Source organism: Cetorhinus maximus, chromosome 8 (genome assembly GCF_964194155.1).
Source record: "Cetorhinus maximus chromosome 8, sCetMax3.hap1.1, whole genome shotgun sequence".
Taxonomy (NCBI): domain Eukaryota; kingdom Metazoa; phylum Chordata; class Chondrichthyes; order Lamniformes; family Cetorhinidae; genus Cetorhinus; species Cetorhinus maximus.
The window spans coordinates 63,456,398-63,470,379 of NC_135886.1; the positions used below are offsets into that span (position 1 = coordinate 63,456,398).

General features: G+C 41.9%; 1 protein-coding gene across 1 annotated transcript in view; it reads left to right on the forward strand.

Annotated features, from left to right (window-relative positions):
* The first annotated feature begins 3,907 nt into the window (after positions 1–3,907).
* Positions 3,908–13,982, forward strand: part of LOC144683677 (interleukin-13 receptor subunit alpha-1-like) — a 50,208-nt gene continuing 40,133 nt past the window's right edge. Inside the window, exon 1 of the mRNA XM_078546936.1 lies at positions 3,908–4,171. Within this exon, the coding sequence (XP_078403062.1) occupies positions 4,057–4,171 (115 nt within the window). The 5' untranslated portion in view covers positions 3,908–4,056. The remainder of the gene's footprint in view (positions 4,172–13,982) is intronic.

Genomic DNA, 13,982 nt, shown 5'->3' on the forward strand with positions numbered 1-13,982 from the left:
TTAAGACAGCGATGAGGAGAAATGTTTTTCTCTCTGAGGGTTGTGGGTATTTGGAACTCTCTTCCTCAAAAGGTTGTGGAAGCAGAGTCTTTGAATATTTTTAAGGCAAAGCTAGATAGATTCATGATTAACAAGGGGGTGAAAGGTTATTGGGGGTATGCAGGAATGTGGGGTTGAAGTTACATTCAGACCAGCCATGATCTTATTGAATGGCGGAGCAGGGTCATGGGGCCAAGTGGCCTACTCCTGCTCCTAATTCGTATGTTTGTATGTTCATATGGAATAGCTAGAGAGAAACTGTTCCTATTGCTAGAAGTGTTGAGAACCAGAGGATAATGATATAAGGTGATTGGCAAAAGAACATATGAGGAAAAACCTTTCCCACAGTGAGTCATTATGATCTGAAATGCACTGCCTGAGAGTATGGTGGAGACAGATTTCATTATGACTCCCAAAAAGAAATTGGATAATTATCTGAAGAGAAAAAAAAATACGGGGCTATGGGAATGGGACCAGCTGATTTTCTCTTGCAGAGAGTCACCACAGACACGATGGGCCAAATGGCCTCCTTCTGTGTTGTAATCATTCTATGATTCTATTCTGTGATATTGTAAACCTACAGGCCACCATTGATGAATTGCTGGGTAAATGCACTAATGTGATACTACATCAGGAGTGGCCTGCAGATCCCTGGGCTGAGCTCATTTGGCCTGTGTCAAATGGCAGTAGGAGTTCCTCCAACATCTATTTGAAGGACAAAATAAAGCCAGCTGGACTCGCACTCCTAAGTGCCATCCCGTGAACCCCTGCAGGAACGTGCAAGTGTGCGGACATCACGTGAGCAAGATCATGTTGTCTATGGTGCAACCGAGCACAGCACTACTTCTGCAGCATTGAAAATGTTGGTGCATTTCATAAAATCTATTTATGTGAAGCTGTATTTTCAATGATTACAACGATGAAAACAAAGTACTGAGCTAGGGTGAACACTGACCATAACATATGTCATGTCAAAGATACTTCCATCTTTTGACAGTATTGTTGCTGAAAGCCAGCAACAAATTTCATATAAAGTAAAACGATGTGAATAATAAATATGCTTCATTGTACAATTGATTTTTATGCAACAAAAATACTCACAGTGTTACAGAGGCCTCTGTGGGTTTTTTTTTTATAATATGGGAAGCCAAAAGATCGAGAACTCCTGCTTTAGTTTTTTGCAGATGGGAAATGGGAGGCTGACCAGGAGACCATTGGAATCATTGAGTCTGCAGATAATGAAAGCATGACTGAGGGTTTATTCAAAAGGGGAGAATGCTTGTTTTAATTTTCATGACTGCAATGTCTTTAGCAATGAGAGTATCAGCTGCCTGCAGGAAGTAATTATCCTGCATGGTGGAACCTCAGACCAATTTTCATGATATTTAAAACAGACCACATTGAGAAGCCACATCTTTGTAATTTGATCTCTCTTTGACATATCTAAAAAAAAGGATCTGTTTGATCACAGGTCACACCCATTAACTGCTTTTCATTCCATTGAATGCCATTATTGTTTTCCTTGGCTGGTTTATGCTTGATGTAGGGTTGCCAACCCTCCAGGATTGGCTTGGCATCTCCAGGAATGGAAGATCAAATTCTGTGAGCAACCCTGGAGAAAATTTATCAGGACATTAAAAAGGATTCTTTTAGATCTTTTGCCAGATCTAAAAATATTGAAAATTGGGGGGGCAGGGGGGGAGAGGGGAGGGGGTGCGGGAGAGACTGTTTGGCTGACAGTCAAGCATCATCCAATTGGGTAATGAGTCTTTTTGCTTTCCAAATGGTGTAGGAAGGCAGTATGTCACAAGGATGGATATGTTAGCCAATTAATGGATGGAACATGGGGGCAAGTCATGTCATGAAATCTCCAGGAATGCATTTAGTTCCAGAATCACAGAATCACACAGTGCAGAAGAGGCCCTTCGGCCCATCGAGTCTGCACTGACACATGAGAAACACCTGACCTACCCACCTAATCCCATTTACCAGCACTTGGCTCATAGCCTTGAATGTTATGACATGCCAAGTGCTCATCCAGGTACTTTTTTAAAGGATGTGAGGCAACCCACCCCTGCCACTCTCCCAGGCAGCGCATTCCAGTTGGCAAGCCCAGTGTGCATTGAATGTCAAAACATCACTAAATAAGACTGATATGGGAAATGCAGACTTCAATCAAATAAGAATTATTTCTGCAAGGAGGAACCTACATGAAACTCACACATAATTCACACGCCCAGGGCAGAATTTTTCTCTTGACTGAACAGAGTAAAATAGTGTGTGATGACATCGCTGAGCATCCCAACATCATTGCACACACTTGCAATATTTCGCTCAGCGAGCATGCGCAAGAGGTGGCAGCGAGCCAACCGACAATTAAGAGGCATATTAATGCCCTTAACCAATTAATTAAATCGGATTTTTCGCTACCCGTCCAACCATTCGGTTAGCGGGCGGGCTGAAAGGCCAAGCAGCCTTTGGATTTCTTATGAAACCTGATCCACGGTCGGGATGAGGTTTCCAACAGGAATTACAAACAAAAATATTTAAATCTCATTTATAACGCGTCCCTGCTCATGTGACAGAGTCACAAAAACTGGTGTCACTTTGCCTTTCCTGTTTTTTTTAAATTAAAATCAATTAATTGTCAAGTGCAAAAGAATCAGAATGCACCCATTTTAACTAAAACAATATCTGAATATCTGAATCTTCAGAGCAAGCATGAAATTAGACCCTTTTAGAGATGCCTGGCCAATTTTATACCTTCAACTTTGGAATATTCTCCTTTAGACCTACAGTTACTTACGTTGTTTTGTTTGTGCCTATATAAGTAAAGCAATGTTTGACCTCACTACAGTTACAAAGGCTGTGAAACTATTCATTTTTACATGCAGTTGTGAGCTTTTCGGAGGCTGGGTCAAGCCAAACTCATTTAAATTGCTCGTCTCCTTTTGTTCAAGTTTCTGGGTTTGGCTTCCTGTAGCAATTTCAAGTTGTTGTTGTGGGTCTTTAGAATTCTCACAGGAGAATCACCGACTCTGGCCTTCATCAGCCCAGTGGAGTGACAGGTAGTGTTATCAGGTTGAGCAGGGTGGAGTGGGGTGGCGGGTATGGTGATGTAATGCTGGACTAGTAACCCAGAACATGTGAATTCAATTTCCAGTTTGAGAATTTGAATTGAGTTTTGAATAAGTCTGGAAAGAAACAGCTGGTTTCAGAAAGAGTGATCAGGGAGCTGCTGCAACAATGTACCAGAAAAAGTCATGTTCATGTAAGTCCTTTTGGGAAGGAAACCTGCTGTCCTTAACCTAGCCTGACACCTATGTGACTCTAATCCCGCATTCAACCTGACTGACTGAACAACCTCTGGGTAGCTTCTTCTGTACGACTTCAAGAAGAAACCCCGCTGCCACCTTCTCAGGGCAATAAGTGCCAGCCTTGGCAGTATAAGTCTTAGGAATAAAGTTTTTAAAATGTGCACAGCAGGCTTGGCTGCATACTGAGGGAAAGTCCAGGTTCCAGGTGCCATTAATATATCTGGACACGTAGTTAGATTTATCAATTTTTCACAGAAGGGAGAAACCAGTCCAAAATTTTCAACTCCCATCAAAAATCAGTAATGCTGGAGTTCCACTTTAAGGTATACAAGATCAATTCAGATAAGCTGAATTCATTTCCAAGTTTTACCGGTTTTAAAACTGATCTTGAAGTTTGTTTACTTATTTAGTAGCAGATTGCTTTTGCACTGCGTGTTGAAAGAGCTGGGGAGTTACAGCCTGAAAGCAAAACAATAAATGAGGAATAGCTGAGTGCGGTTTAGATAAAACCTCCAAACCTCCCACACCCCAGTGACGTGCTGGATGACTAACGTTTGAAAACATTCTTCCGCTGGTTGGGAAACAGTGCGAAGGCTGAGGGCTGGTATCGAGCAGGGGACGGAGCCGAGCGTGTGATCCCCGCTGCCCATCGGGGAAAGATTGAATCAGACCCTGTCTAAGGAAAGTGGCTACAAGCTGAATGCGGGAGGTGACCAAGTGCGAGATGCCAGGACTGATAACCCGACTGTTTTTGCTCTTGCTGTCCTGTTTGCTGATTTCCCGGACTGAGGGCATTGACTGCTGTGCCCGGTCAGGTAAGTGCGCGCCCTCCTTTCCAACCTTTATATATACATATATACGTATATAAACCTTTCTTCAATTCGGTGTTATTCTCTTGAGCTACAGTTTTGGGAGTCATCGGTCTTAGTGTTCCAGACCAGATAGAGCAAACCGCGTGGCTGCTATTAATTGCTGACGGAGGCTCTTCACTCTATTTGAAATTCCGTGTTCCAGGAATAAAGCCGACACCACAGACCGTTCATGGCTTATTGACTGTGCACAGAAAGCATTAACAATAACAAATTACATTTACATAACTCCTCTAATGCCGTAAATCATGCCAATGTGCTTATCCAAGACCACAATCAGACAACAGCTGACACCCAGCCTCATTAAAGAAATAAGGACTTGCATTTGTGTAGCACCTTTCACAGCACAGAGCATCTCGACGTATTTTACAGCCACTTTTGAAGTGCAGTCACTGTTGTAATGTAGGAAATGTGGCATCCAATTTGCACACAGCAAGTTCCCACAAACAGTGAGGTGATAATGATTAGATGATCTGTTTCTGAGATGAGGGATAAATATTGTCCAGGTCTTCCAGATAGTGCCATGGGATCTTTCACACCTGCCTGAGTGGGCAGATAGTGCCTCGATTTAACATCTCATCCAGAAGATGGCACTTGTGCAGCACTCGCTCATTACTACACTTGAGGGTCATACTTGTGCCTAAGCATTTAGAGTGGGACTTCAACCAACAATTATCTGACTTAGAGGTGAGAATGCTATCAAATAACCATGGCTGAGAAATCAGGAGGATGTGTATTTCCAGCAGTTTTCTGATTTCTTTCAGCTTTGAGATTCTTGCAGCCTGATGTAACAGGGAAAAAACAGTGTCCTTTTTTTTGAACCTATTGCAAATGATCTAAACTAACAGAATGAGAGTGTTAAATGACAGACTCATTAGCACAGCCTCAGAAATATGTAGCGAAGCCCAGAGATGTGGTCTTTGTGGCGCCTGGTTGTGCTGTTGAAGCATATGAGATTCTGAGAGGGCTCCGCGGGGTAGATGGTGAGAAGCTGTTTTCCCTGGTTGCTCCAGGATAAGGAATCAGCTATTTAGGACTGAGATGAGGAGAAATCTCTTCACTCAGACCAGTGAATATTCAGAATTCTCTACCCCCAGAAAGCTGTGGCTGCTCAAGTGTTAAGTATATTCAAGACAGAGATCAATTAGTTTTTGGAGAAGAGAATCAAGGGACATGGGAAAGTAAAGTTGAGGTCAAAGGTCAGCCATTATCTTGTTGAGTGGGCGGGTAAGCTCCAAGGGTGAAAAGGCCGACTCCTACTCCTATTTATTATGTTCTTATATTACAGCTAACTGCTCCCATTGGGTATACAAGACTGAAGGAGAACAGCTAATAACATGTTCTCATCTGCCCTCTTTGTGTTCCAGACTGCAAACAAGCCCAGGCTTCATGGACGAATGACAATCAAGATCCATGGAAATATAAGTCTGTGTGAACTTGCTCTGTAAATGCAGGCTGATGACCCCACTCAGTTGAACCTTGTGGGGTCCACATGGCAAGAGCAAAGCTCAATGCGCCCCCTGCGCCTGACTCCCCATGCTAGCACAGCACTCAGACATTTCTTGGGCCCCACAGCACATGAGACAACCCAGTTCTTTCACTGAATTTACAGCCTGGCGCTTTCCCATAGCAGTACCTTTCATTCGTGAGCAGATTTCTCGATTTACAACTCCCTCCCAGGAAGCCTGCTCGATACATTTGGGATGGTGGTGGGGGGGAGGAAGGATTATTATTCCACTCCAATTAGACTCAAGTACCCTACCAGATCTCATCCAGTATTCAGAGACCCACTTACTGTGACTGTCTGGAGTGGACCTCAAACCTGTCACCTTAAGAATTAGAGAAAGGAAAACGAGCACAGAGCCACAGCTCACTCCACACAGACACGACACTCCTGTAAATGAACACAGCATTAATCTGCATTTTATAACTCCCCAGACCCAATAGTAATTGGAATGAGCATTTTCAGCCAATTTTAAAATTCTTCTTCTTACTTGATTTCAGACCCCTCAACGGCTTCACTCCTCCCTCTCTGTAATCTGCTCCTGCTCCGCAACTCGCCAAGATACCTGGCTCATGTAATTCTGGCCCATTTAGCATTCCCAATTTTTAATTGTTTCACTCCATTGTCTCTGCTTCTCTTTCCTCATTTAACACCTTTCTTAAAACCTCTGATTTTGACCAAGGGAGGGATTTCTCAGTCCTGCCAGCGGCGAGCATCGTCGTGAGAGGGACAGAAACATTTGGAGAACTGCCAAAAGTCAGTTTGCCGTTGGCAAGACTGGAAAATTGCTGCCCCATTTTTTTCGTTATCTAACCTAATATCTTCTTACGTGGCTCAGTCTCACATTTTGTTTTAGAATGCTCCTGTGAAGTGCCTTGGAGCATTTAATTACCTTAAAGGTGCTATATAGATATAAGTTGTTGTTGCAAGGGCTATGTGAGTGCACATTATTGCTGGTTATTATTATGGGCAAAATTCAAACACAGATCCTGGAGATGAAAGGGATGTTTGAGGACTCACTGTGCCTTTTCAGTCCCTCGCTGAACCAAATATAGAGAGCTTTCTCCCTCAGCACTGCACACCACACACAACTCAAAACAGTCCATTTAACCACTGTACACTTACTGTTACACTACTTTGGGTTTCACCAAGCTTTTAGTCATTTACCCCTGGAAGGAGTATTCAAGCTGCAGTCCGACAGACCAGAGTGGCCTTCACTATTACACAGTTTTTGAAATGTACGTAATCTGGATGAGAAGAGTCACTCAGGTCCATATGTGCTCACCTCCACACCCCTATACCCCCTATCCTTTGTGGTTAGCAACCTTCCCATAACTTCCTGGAGCATCCAAGGAATAAAGATTAATCTCCCACACAGTTACCAGGAGAACAATCATAAGGGCATTAAAACATATCTGAGGTCAGGAAAGAAGGCTGTTTGACTGACAGTCGTGACTCATCCAATTAGTTAATAAAGAATCTGTTGGCTTTCCGATTGGAGCAGGGAAACAGTACTTTGCTAGGACAGACATGTTGGTGATCAAGGGGAAGAGGGGTGCATGAGGATTGGAGGTCACATGATGAGACACACCCAATTGGAGGTGGCAATTATACAACCCTTTCCACCACCAGAGCCCTCAAGAAATTGCCTTTAAAAGTGAGCAAGCCTCACAAGAGGCTTCAACCTATTGGTTATTACCCAGAGTCTTAACATCCTCTGTCTTTTTTTATTCATTCATGGGCATCGCTGGCAAAGCCAATTTGTTGCCCATCCCTAATTGCCCTTGAGAGTTAAGTTTATCTGGTGCAAGGTACACTCACCGTGCTTTTAGGGCGGGTGTTCCAGGATTTTGATCCAGTGACAGTGAACGAACGGTGATATATTTCCCAGGGTGAGTGGCTTGGAGGGGAACTTTCAGATGGTGGTGTTCCAATGCATCTGCTGCCCTTGTGCTTCTAAATGGTAGAGGTTGCAGATATGGAAGGTGCTGTTGAAGGAGGATTGGTGAGTTACTGTAGTGCATCTTGTATATGGTATACGTTGCTTCTACAACAGTGGTGAGAATGAGTAGGAACATAGGACTTAGGAGCACGAGTAGACTATTCAGCCCTTGGAGGCTGCTTTGCCATTCAATAAGCCATTGGCTGTTCTGGTTGTGGTCTCCGCTCCACTTTCCTGTCTGCCCCCCATAACCCTTGACTCCCTTGTCTATCAAAAATCTGTCTAACTCAGGCTTGAATAAATTCAGAGACCATACTCCACTTCTTTCTGTGAAGAGAATTTCACAGACTAACAGCCCTCTTGAGAGAAAAAAAATTCTCCTCATCTCCATACTAAAAGGAGACCTCTTATTCTTAAATTGTGTTCCCTAGTTCTCGTCTCCCCCACAAGAGGAAAAATCCTCCCGGTATCCGCCCTGTCAAGTTGCCTCAGGATCTTATACATTTCAATAAAATCATCTCTGATTCTTCTAAACTCCAATGGGTATAGGCCCAACCTGTTCAACCTTCTTCATCAAGGAATGAGTTGACTGAGCATTTTCTGAACCATTTTGAATGCAATTATATCTTTTTTTAAATGAAAGACCAAAGCTATACACAGTACTGCAGAAGTGATCTCACCAAGGCCCTGTACAGCTTCAGTAAAACTTCCCTACCATTATATTCCATTCCCCTTGCAATAAATGACAAAATTCCATTTGCCTTCCTAATCACTTGCTGTACATCCGTATTGACTTTATTTGCTTCATGTACCAGGACACCCTGATGCCTCTGTACCACCAAGTTCTGCAATCTGTCATTTAAATAATATACTGCTTTTCATACACACTCTGTCCTGTCATCCAAGTCATTGATATAGATTGTAAATAGTTTAATGCAGCACTGATCCCTGTGGCACTCCATATGTTACAGCTTGCCAACCCGAAAAAGACCCATTTATCCCTACTCTCTACTTGCCATTAGCTAAGCAATCCTTTATCCATGATAATATGTTACCCCCTACACCATGTGCTCTTAGCTTATGTAGTAACCTTTGATGTGGCACCTTATCAAATGCCTTTTGAAAATCCAAGTACACCACATCTACAGGTTCCTGTTTATCCACCTTGTTTGTTACTTCCTCAAAAAACTCTAATAAATTAGATAAACACAATTTCCCTTTCACAAAACCACGTTGACTCTGCCCGATCATATTCTGATTTTATAAGCATTCTGCTATAACCTCCTTAACAATGGATTCTAGCAATTTACCTATGACCGATGTTAGTCTAACTGCTTCCTGTCTCCCTCTTCTTGAATAAAAGTGTTACATTTGCTATTTTCCAATCCACTGGGACCATTCCAGAATCTGAGGCATTTTGAAAGACTATAAGCAATGCTCCTATTATCTCTGCAGCCACTTCTTTTAAGACCCGAGGATGCAGGCCATCAGGCCCTGGGGATTTGTCAGCCTTTAGGTCTAATTGTTTTCTTAGCACATTTTCCCTGGTGATTGTGAAAGTTCCTGCCTCCCTTTGACCTTGTGATTTTCATGTATCTTTGGGAAGCTTTCTAAGTCTTCTGTAGTGAAGACAGACACAAAATACCTGTTCAACGCCTCCATCATTTCCTTGTTTTCCATTCTGAATTCCCCAGAGTCACTCTCTAGAGGACCAACATGAGCTTTAGTTACCCTTTTCATACTTAAGTATTTGTATAAACTCCTGCTATTTGTTTCTATATTTCAGGCTAGCTTTCTCTATTACTCTACTTTCTCCCTCTTTAGTTTTTTTTAGTTGTTCTTTGCAGGTTCCTAAAATTTGACCAATCATCTAACCTACCACTATTTTTTTGTAGAATTGTACAATGTTTCTTTCCATTTGATACTATCCTTAACTTTCTTATTCAGCCACAAATGATGCACCCTTTTCAAAGAGTCTTTCTTCCTCACTGGGATAAAACATTGCTAAGAGTTAATAAATATCTCCTTAAAAGTCTGCCACTGCATCTCTACTGTCCTACTTTTTAACCTAGTTTCCCATTTCACTTTTGCTAGCCCTGCCTTCATATCCTTATAATTACCTTTATCCAGGTTTAAAACACTAGTCTTAGACCCACACTTCACCCCTTCAAACTGAACATGAAAAAACCATGTTATGATCGCTGTCACCTAGAGGCTCCTTTACCATGAGGTTATTAATTAATCCTGTCTCATTGCACATTACCAGCTCTAGGATAGGCTACTCCTTGGTTGGCTCTAGAACGTACTTCTCTAAGTTGTCCCGCAAACACTCTATGGACTCATTTTCCAGGCTACCTTTGCCAATCTGATTCATCCAATCAACATGTAGATTAAAGTCATTCATGATTATTGCAGTACCTTTCTTACATACCCCAGTTATTTCTTCTTGTATACTCTGTCCTACAATATAACTACTGTTAAGAGGGCCTATAAACTATTCCCACAAGCGACCCCCTACCTTACCTATTTCTTATCTCTATCAAACCTTATTCTACATCTTCCTCTTTTGAGCTAAGGTCATCTCTAACTACTGTACTAATGACACCTTAAATAACAGAGCTACCCTACCACCTTTTCCTAGCCTCCTTTCTTTTCAAAATGTCAATTATCTTCAATTTTCAGGTCCCAGCCTTTGTCACTTTGCATCCATGTCTCTGTAATGGCTATCAGGTCCTACATCTAGCTTGTTATAAATGCTTTGTGCATTCAGATACAGAGCCATTAACTCTGCCTGCCTTTTTACCATTTTGCAATCTCTGGCCTTATCCGTTGGTGCGCTATTAGCTTGTACGCTTTGTCCTTTCCTGTTACACTCTGATTATCATTACCCAAATCATTACCCCGCTCTAGTACCTCGTTGCTTCGCTCTGATTTACCACATCTTCTCTCTCATGATCCCCTCCCCCCACTATTTAGTTTAAAGCCCTCTCTGAAACCATGGTTAAGGTGGTGAGCAGGACTGCTTTGTCCTGGATCCTGGATAATGTCAAGCTTCTTGAGTGTTGTTGTAGCTGCACTCATCCAGGCAAATGGAGAGTATTCCATTACACTCCTGACTTGTGACTTGTAGATGGTGGATAGGCTTTGGGGAGTCAGGAGGTGGGTTACTTGCTGTGAGATTCCTAGCCTCTGACCTGCTCTTGTAGCCACAGTATTTATATGGCTGGTCCAGTTCAGTTTCTGGTCAATGGTAGCCTCCCAGGATATTAATGGTGAAGGATTCAGTAATGCAATTGAATGTCAGGGGCAGGTGGTTGGACTCTTGTTGGACATGGTCATTACCAGCATTTGTGCAGTACAAATGTTACTTGGCATTTAGCAGCTAAATGTTGTCCAGGTCTTGCAGCATGCAGGCATGAACTGCTTCATTATCTGAGGATAATAATCTGATTTATTTTTGCTGCTCCCTTTAATATACATGTCCCTGTACATCAAAGTCCCTCTGTTCTATATAATTAAAAGCTGTTCTGCATTCTACTTTCCAGAATGTGTTATACTGTTGTGTACAGGCTGTTCATCCTGCTAGATGGTCTTTGTCCTCCTGTAGTGTTTCATGCTACAATTTGATATCATCGACAAACTTTGATTTTGTTCCCTCATTTCACTTATAAATAACAGTGGTCCCAATGCAAACCCCATCATTCACTAGTCTGACAGCCTTGTTGGAATCTCCACTCTTTGAATCTGGCCGTCTATCCAAATAGCCACATTCCCTTTAATTCCATGTACCATTATCTCTGTCATAAGTCTCTTACTTTATCAAATGTGATTCAGCAAATGGAAAAACAGAAAAGAGAAAGGAAGAGTTGAAAACAAGGAGAGCATCCATATAACTGGAGATACCCATACAAAACAAAATGCATTTTCTTTCCTGATGTTCCTTCAAACAATTTTACACATACCATTTTCTATTGAACACAAAACTTCACTAACTTTTCGCCACTTACCTTTGATGGCTCTACAACCCCACTGACTATTTAGAATCTCTGCCATTCCCACACTGTCCACCACAAACCTGCCCCCTTCATCTCTTGCTGAATTTATCTAGACTTTGTCCACCCTTTACCTATAACATGCCGATAGAAAGCCTTTTTAATGCCCTCTCTCTGTTTTGTTATTTTTTCCTCTCACACTTCCTCCCAGTCTTTGTAAGCTCCCTTTCGTAATTTTCTTGTGTTGTGTTTATCTTTGTTTTCATTTCATTGCCTGCCCCCTAAGCACAAACTACTCCATTTGCTCATTTCAATCATGTTCCAACCCCTCTATTCAGGCGTGCAAACCTAGCCTTCAACACACTTACCTTTTCTCCACACTGCAACACACTACATTTGTGATTATTTCTTCTCTTGTTTAAATTGTTCACATTGCTGATCTCTGATTCTAATTGCTAGTTTTTCCTTCCATTTCATTTCTTTATCTCACTAAAATTTGCTCTCCTTTTTCAACCGTATGCCTTGTTTTCAACTCTTCCTTTTTTCTATTTTTCCATTCGCTGAATCATATTGTGGGTGTTGGCTTCTGAATGTCCCCTTAATGCTGCTTACTTGCACAATTTCTGCCGAGACCCAAACCATCTATTGTTTCCTTCCCTGTGGGAGGAGGAACATGTTGCAGAAAAATCCTGGCTTAATGTCACCCTGTGCAATGTCATTTTGCGTTAGCATCACTCTCCAATTAATACACTGCATTTGCATTGCGTTGCTGTTTCACGTTAACATTGTTTACATGCCTGAACCCGTGCAATGTTTAGCCTTCAAGAGTTGACTTTCGAGGGAGATGGGGAGCAGGCAACTTTATAAGGTGGCTATGAGCCTCAGACAGACTAATAGCAGCTCAGGTTTTTACTTGTGTTGGCCCCGGTTAGCACTTTCCTGTAGTGGCCCCTTTAAAGATCGCTGGTTAAACACCACCTTGTATAGATTGGTGGAGTGTGTGCCGTGCCCACTTGTACACCAAAATTGCAATCAGGTGGACCATGCAAAACAGCAGTTATCTCCCATCACTATCTTGGTTGGCTTCAGCTGTCCTCCCAACCTCCAGTTGAATCACCTCCAGCACCACTCATCCATTCCCCAAAGTGACACAAGGCTTCACCGCTTGATGTGCAACCAAGCTATATGTTTGGCTAGCTTTCTCACATTAGGATAAATTTATTGTTGATGTTTTCTACATTTTCTTAACTTTATAATATTAATTTATATGTTTGTAAGGAAATGTATATTCTAAAAGCCTTCCTCTGGAACGTAACCCTTGTTTATAACATTGCATCCATGTGAGATTATCTTTTGCATAATGTTGTTTCACATAACATCATGTTTTCAAGGAAAAAAGTTAATGATGCTAAGTGTGAAAACAACGCTGATCACATTGGAAGGAAGAAAACAGCTTTTTTCCACCACAATTTTTCTGATATTATGACAGTGACTACACTTCATAAGTACATCATTAGCTGTAAAGTGCTTTGGGGTATCCTGAGGTCTCAAACTGTTTTTAAATACATAACAAACAACTAAAAATCTCCAGCTAATACAGAACTTAATTGTACAATCTTGTGGGACAAATCTAATATGAACTCCCTATCTGATTTAACTATAAATTACACTCCTTTTTTCAGCAGCCTGTAATATAATTCCAAGAACGTGACATGCTCAATCTGGAAGAATTGGCTCACTTCCCTGTTTAACTTCTTGTTTTCTGGCATTGTAACACTGCCTCGAATCAATGCTGCTACCCTTCTGGCCTTTTCTTCCTACCCCTCCTCAACTTTTGTGTTCAGTTCCTCGTGGAAGTTCATTAATAAAACTGTTGCCCCTAACCTGGGAGAACTGCATGGCTCTTTGAAAGGACTGTCCAATTAATTCTAACTGTTCTGTCCTTTTTCCGGACCTGTAAACCTTTTGGCTTCTTTTTAAATCCCATTCCCTTCTGAACATTACTATTGAAGCTGTTTCCACCATCTTTTGCAGATCATAACAACCCATTGCATGAAAAAAAAACTCTCCTCATCTTCCCCTGCTTCTTTTGCTAATCATCTTAAATTTGTCTTCTCTGGTTACTGATCCTCCTGACAGTGTAAACAATTTCTGCTACATCAATTTCATCACTCTGAACAATTCTATTAAATCTCCACTTAACCTTCTCTGCTCTAAGGTGGATAACCCCAGCTTCTCTCCACAAGACCAAAGTCCTTCATCCCTGGCACAATTCGAGCAAATCTCCTCTGGTCTCCCCCCAAGGCTTCCACATCCTTC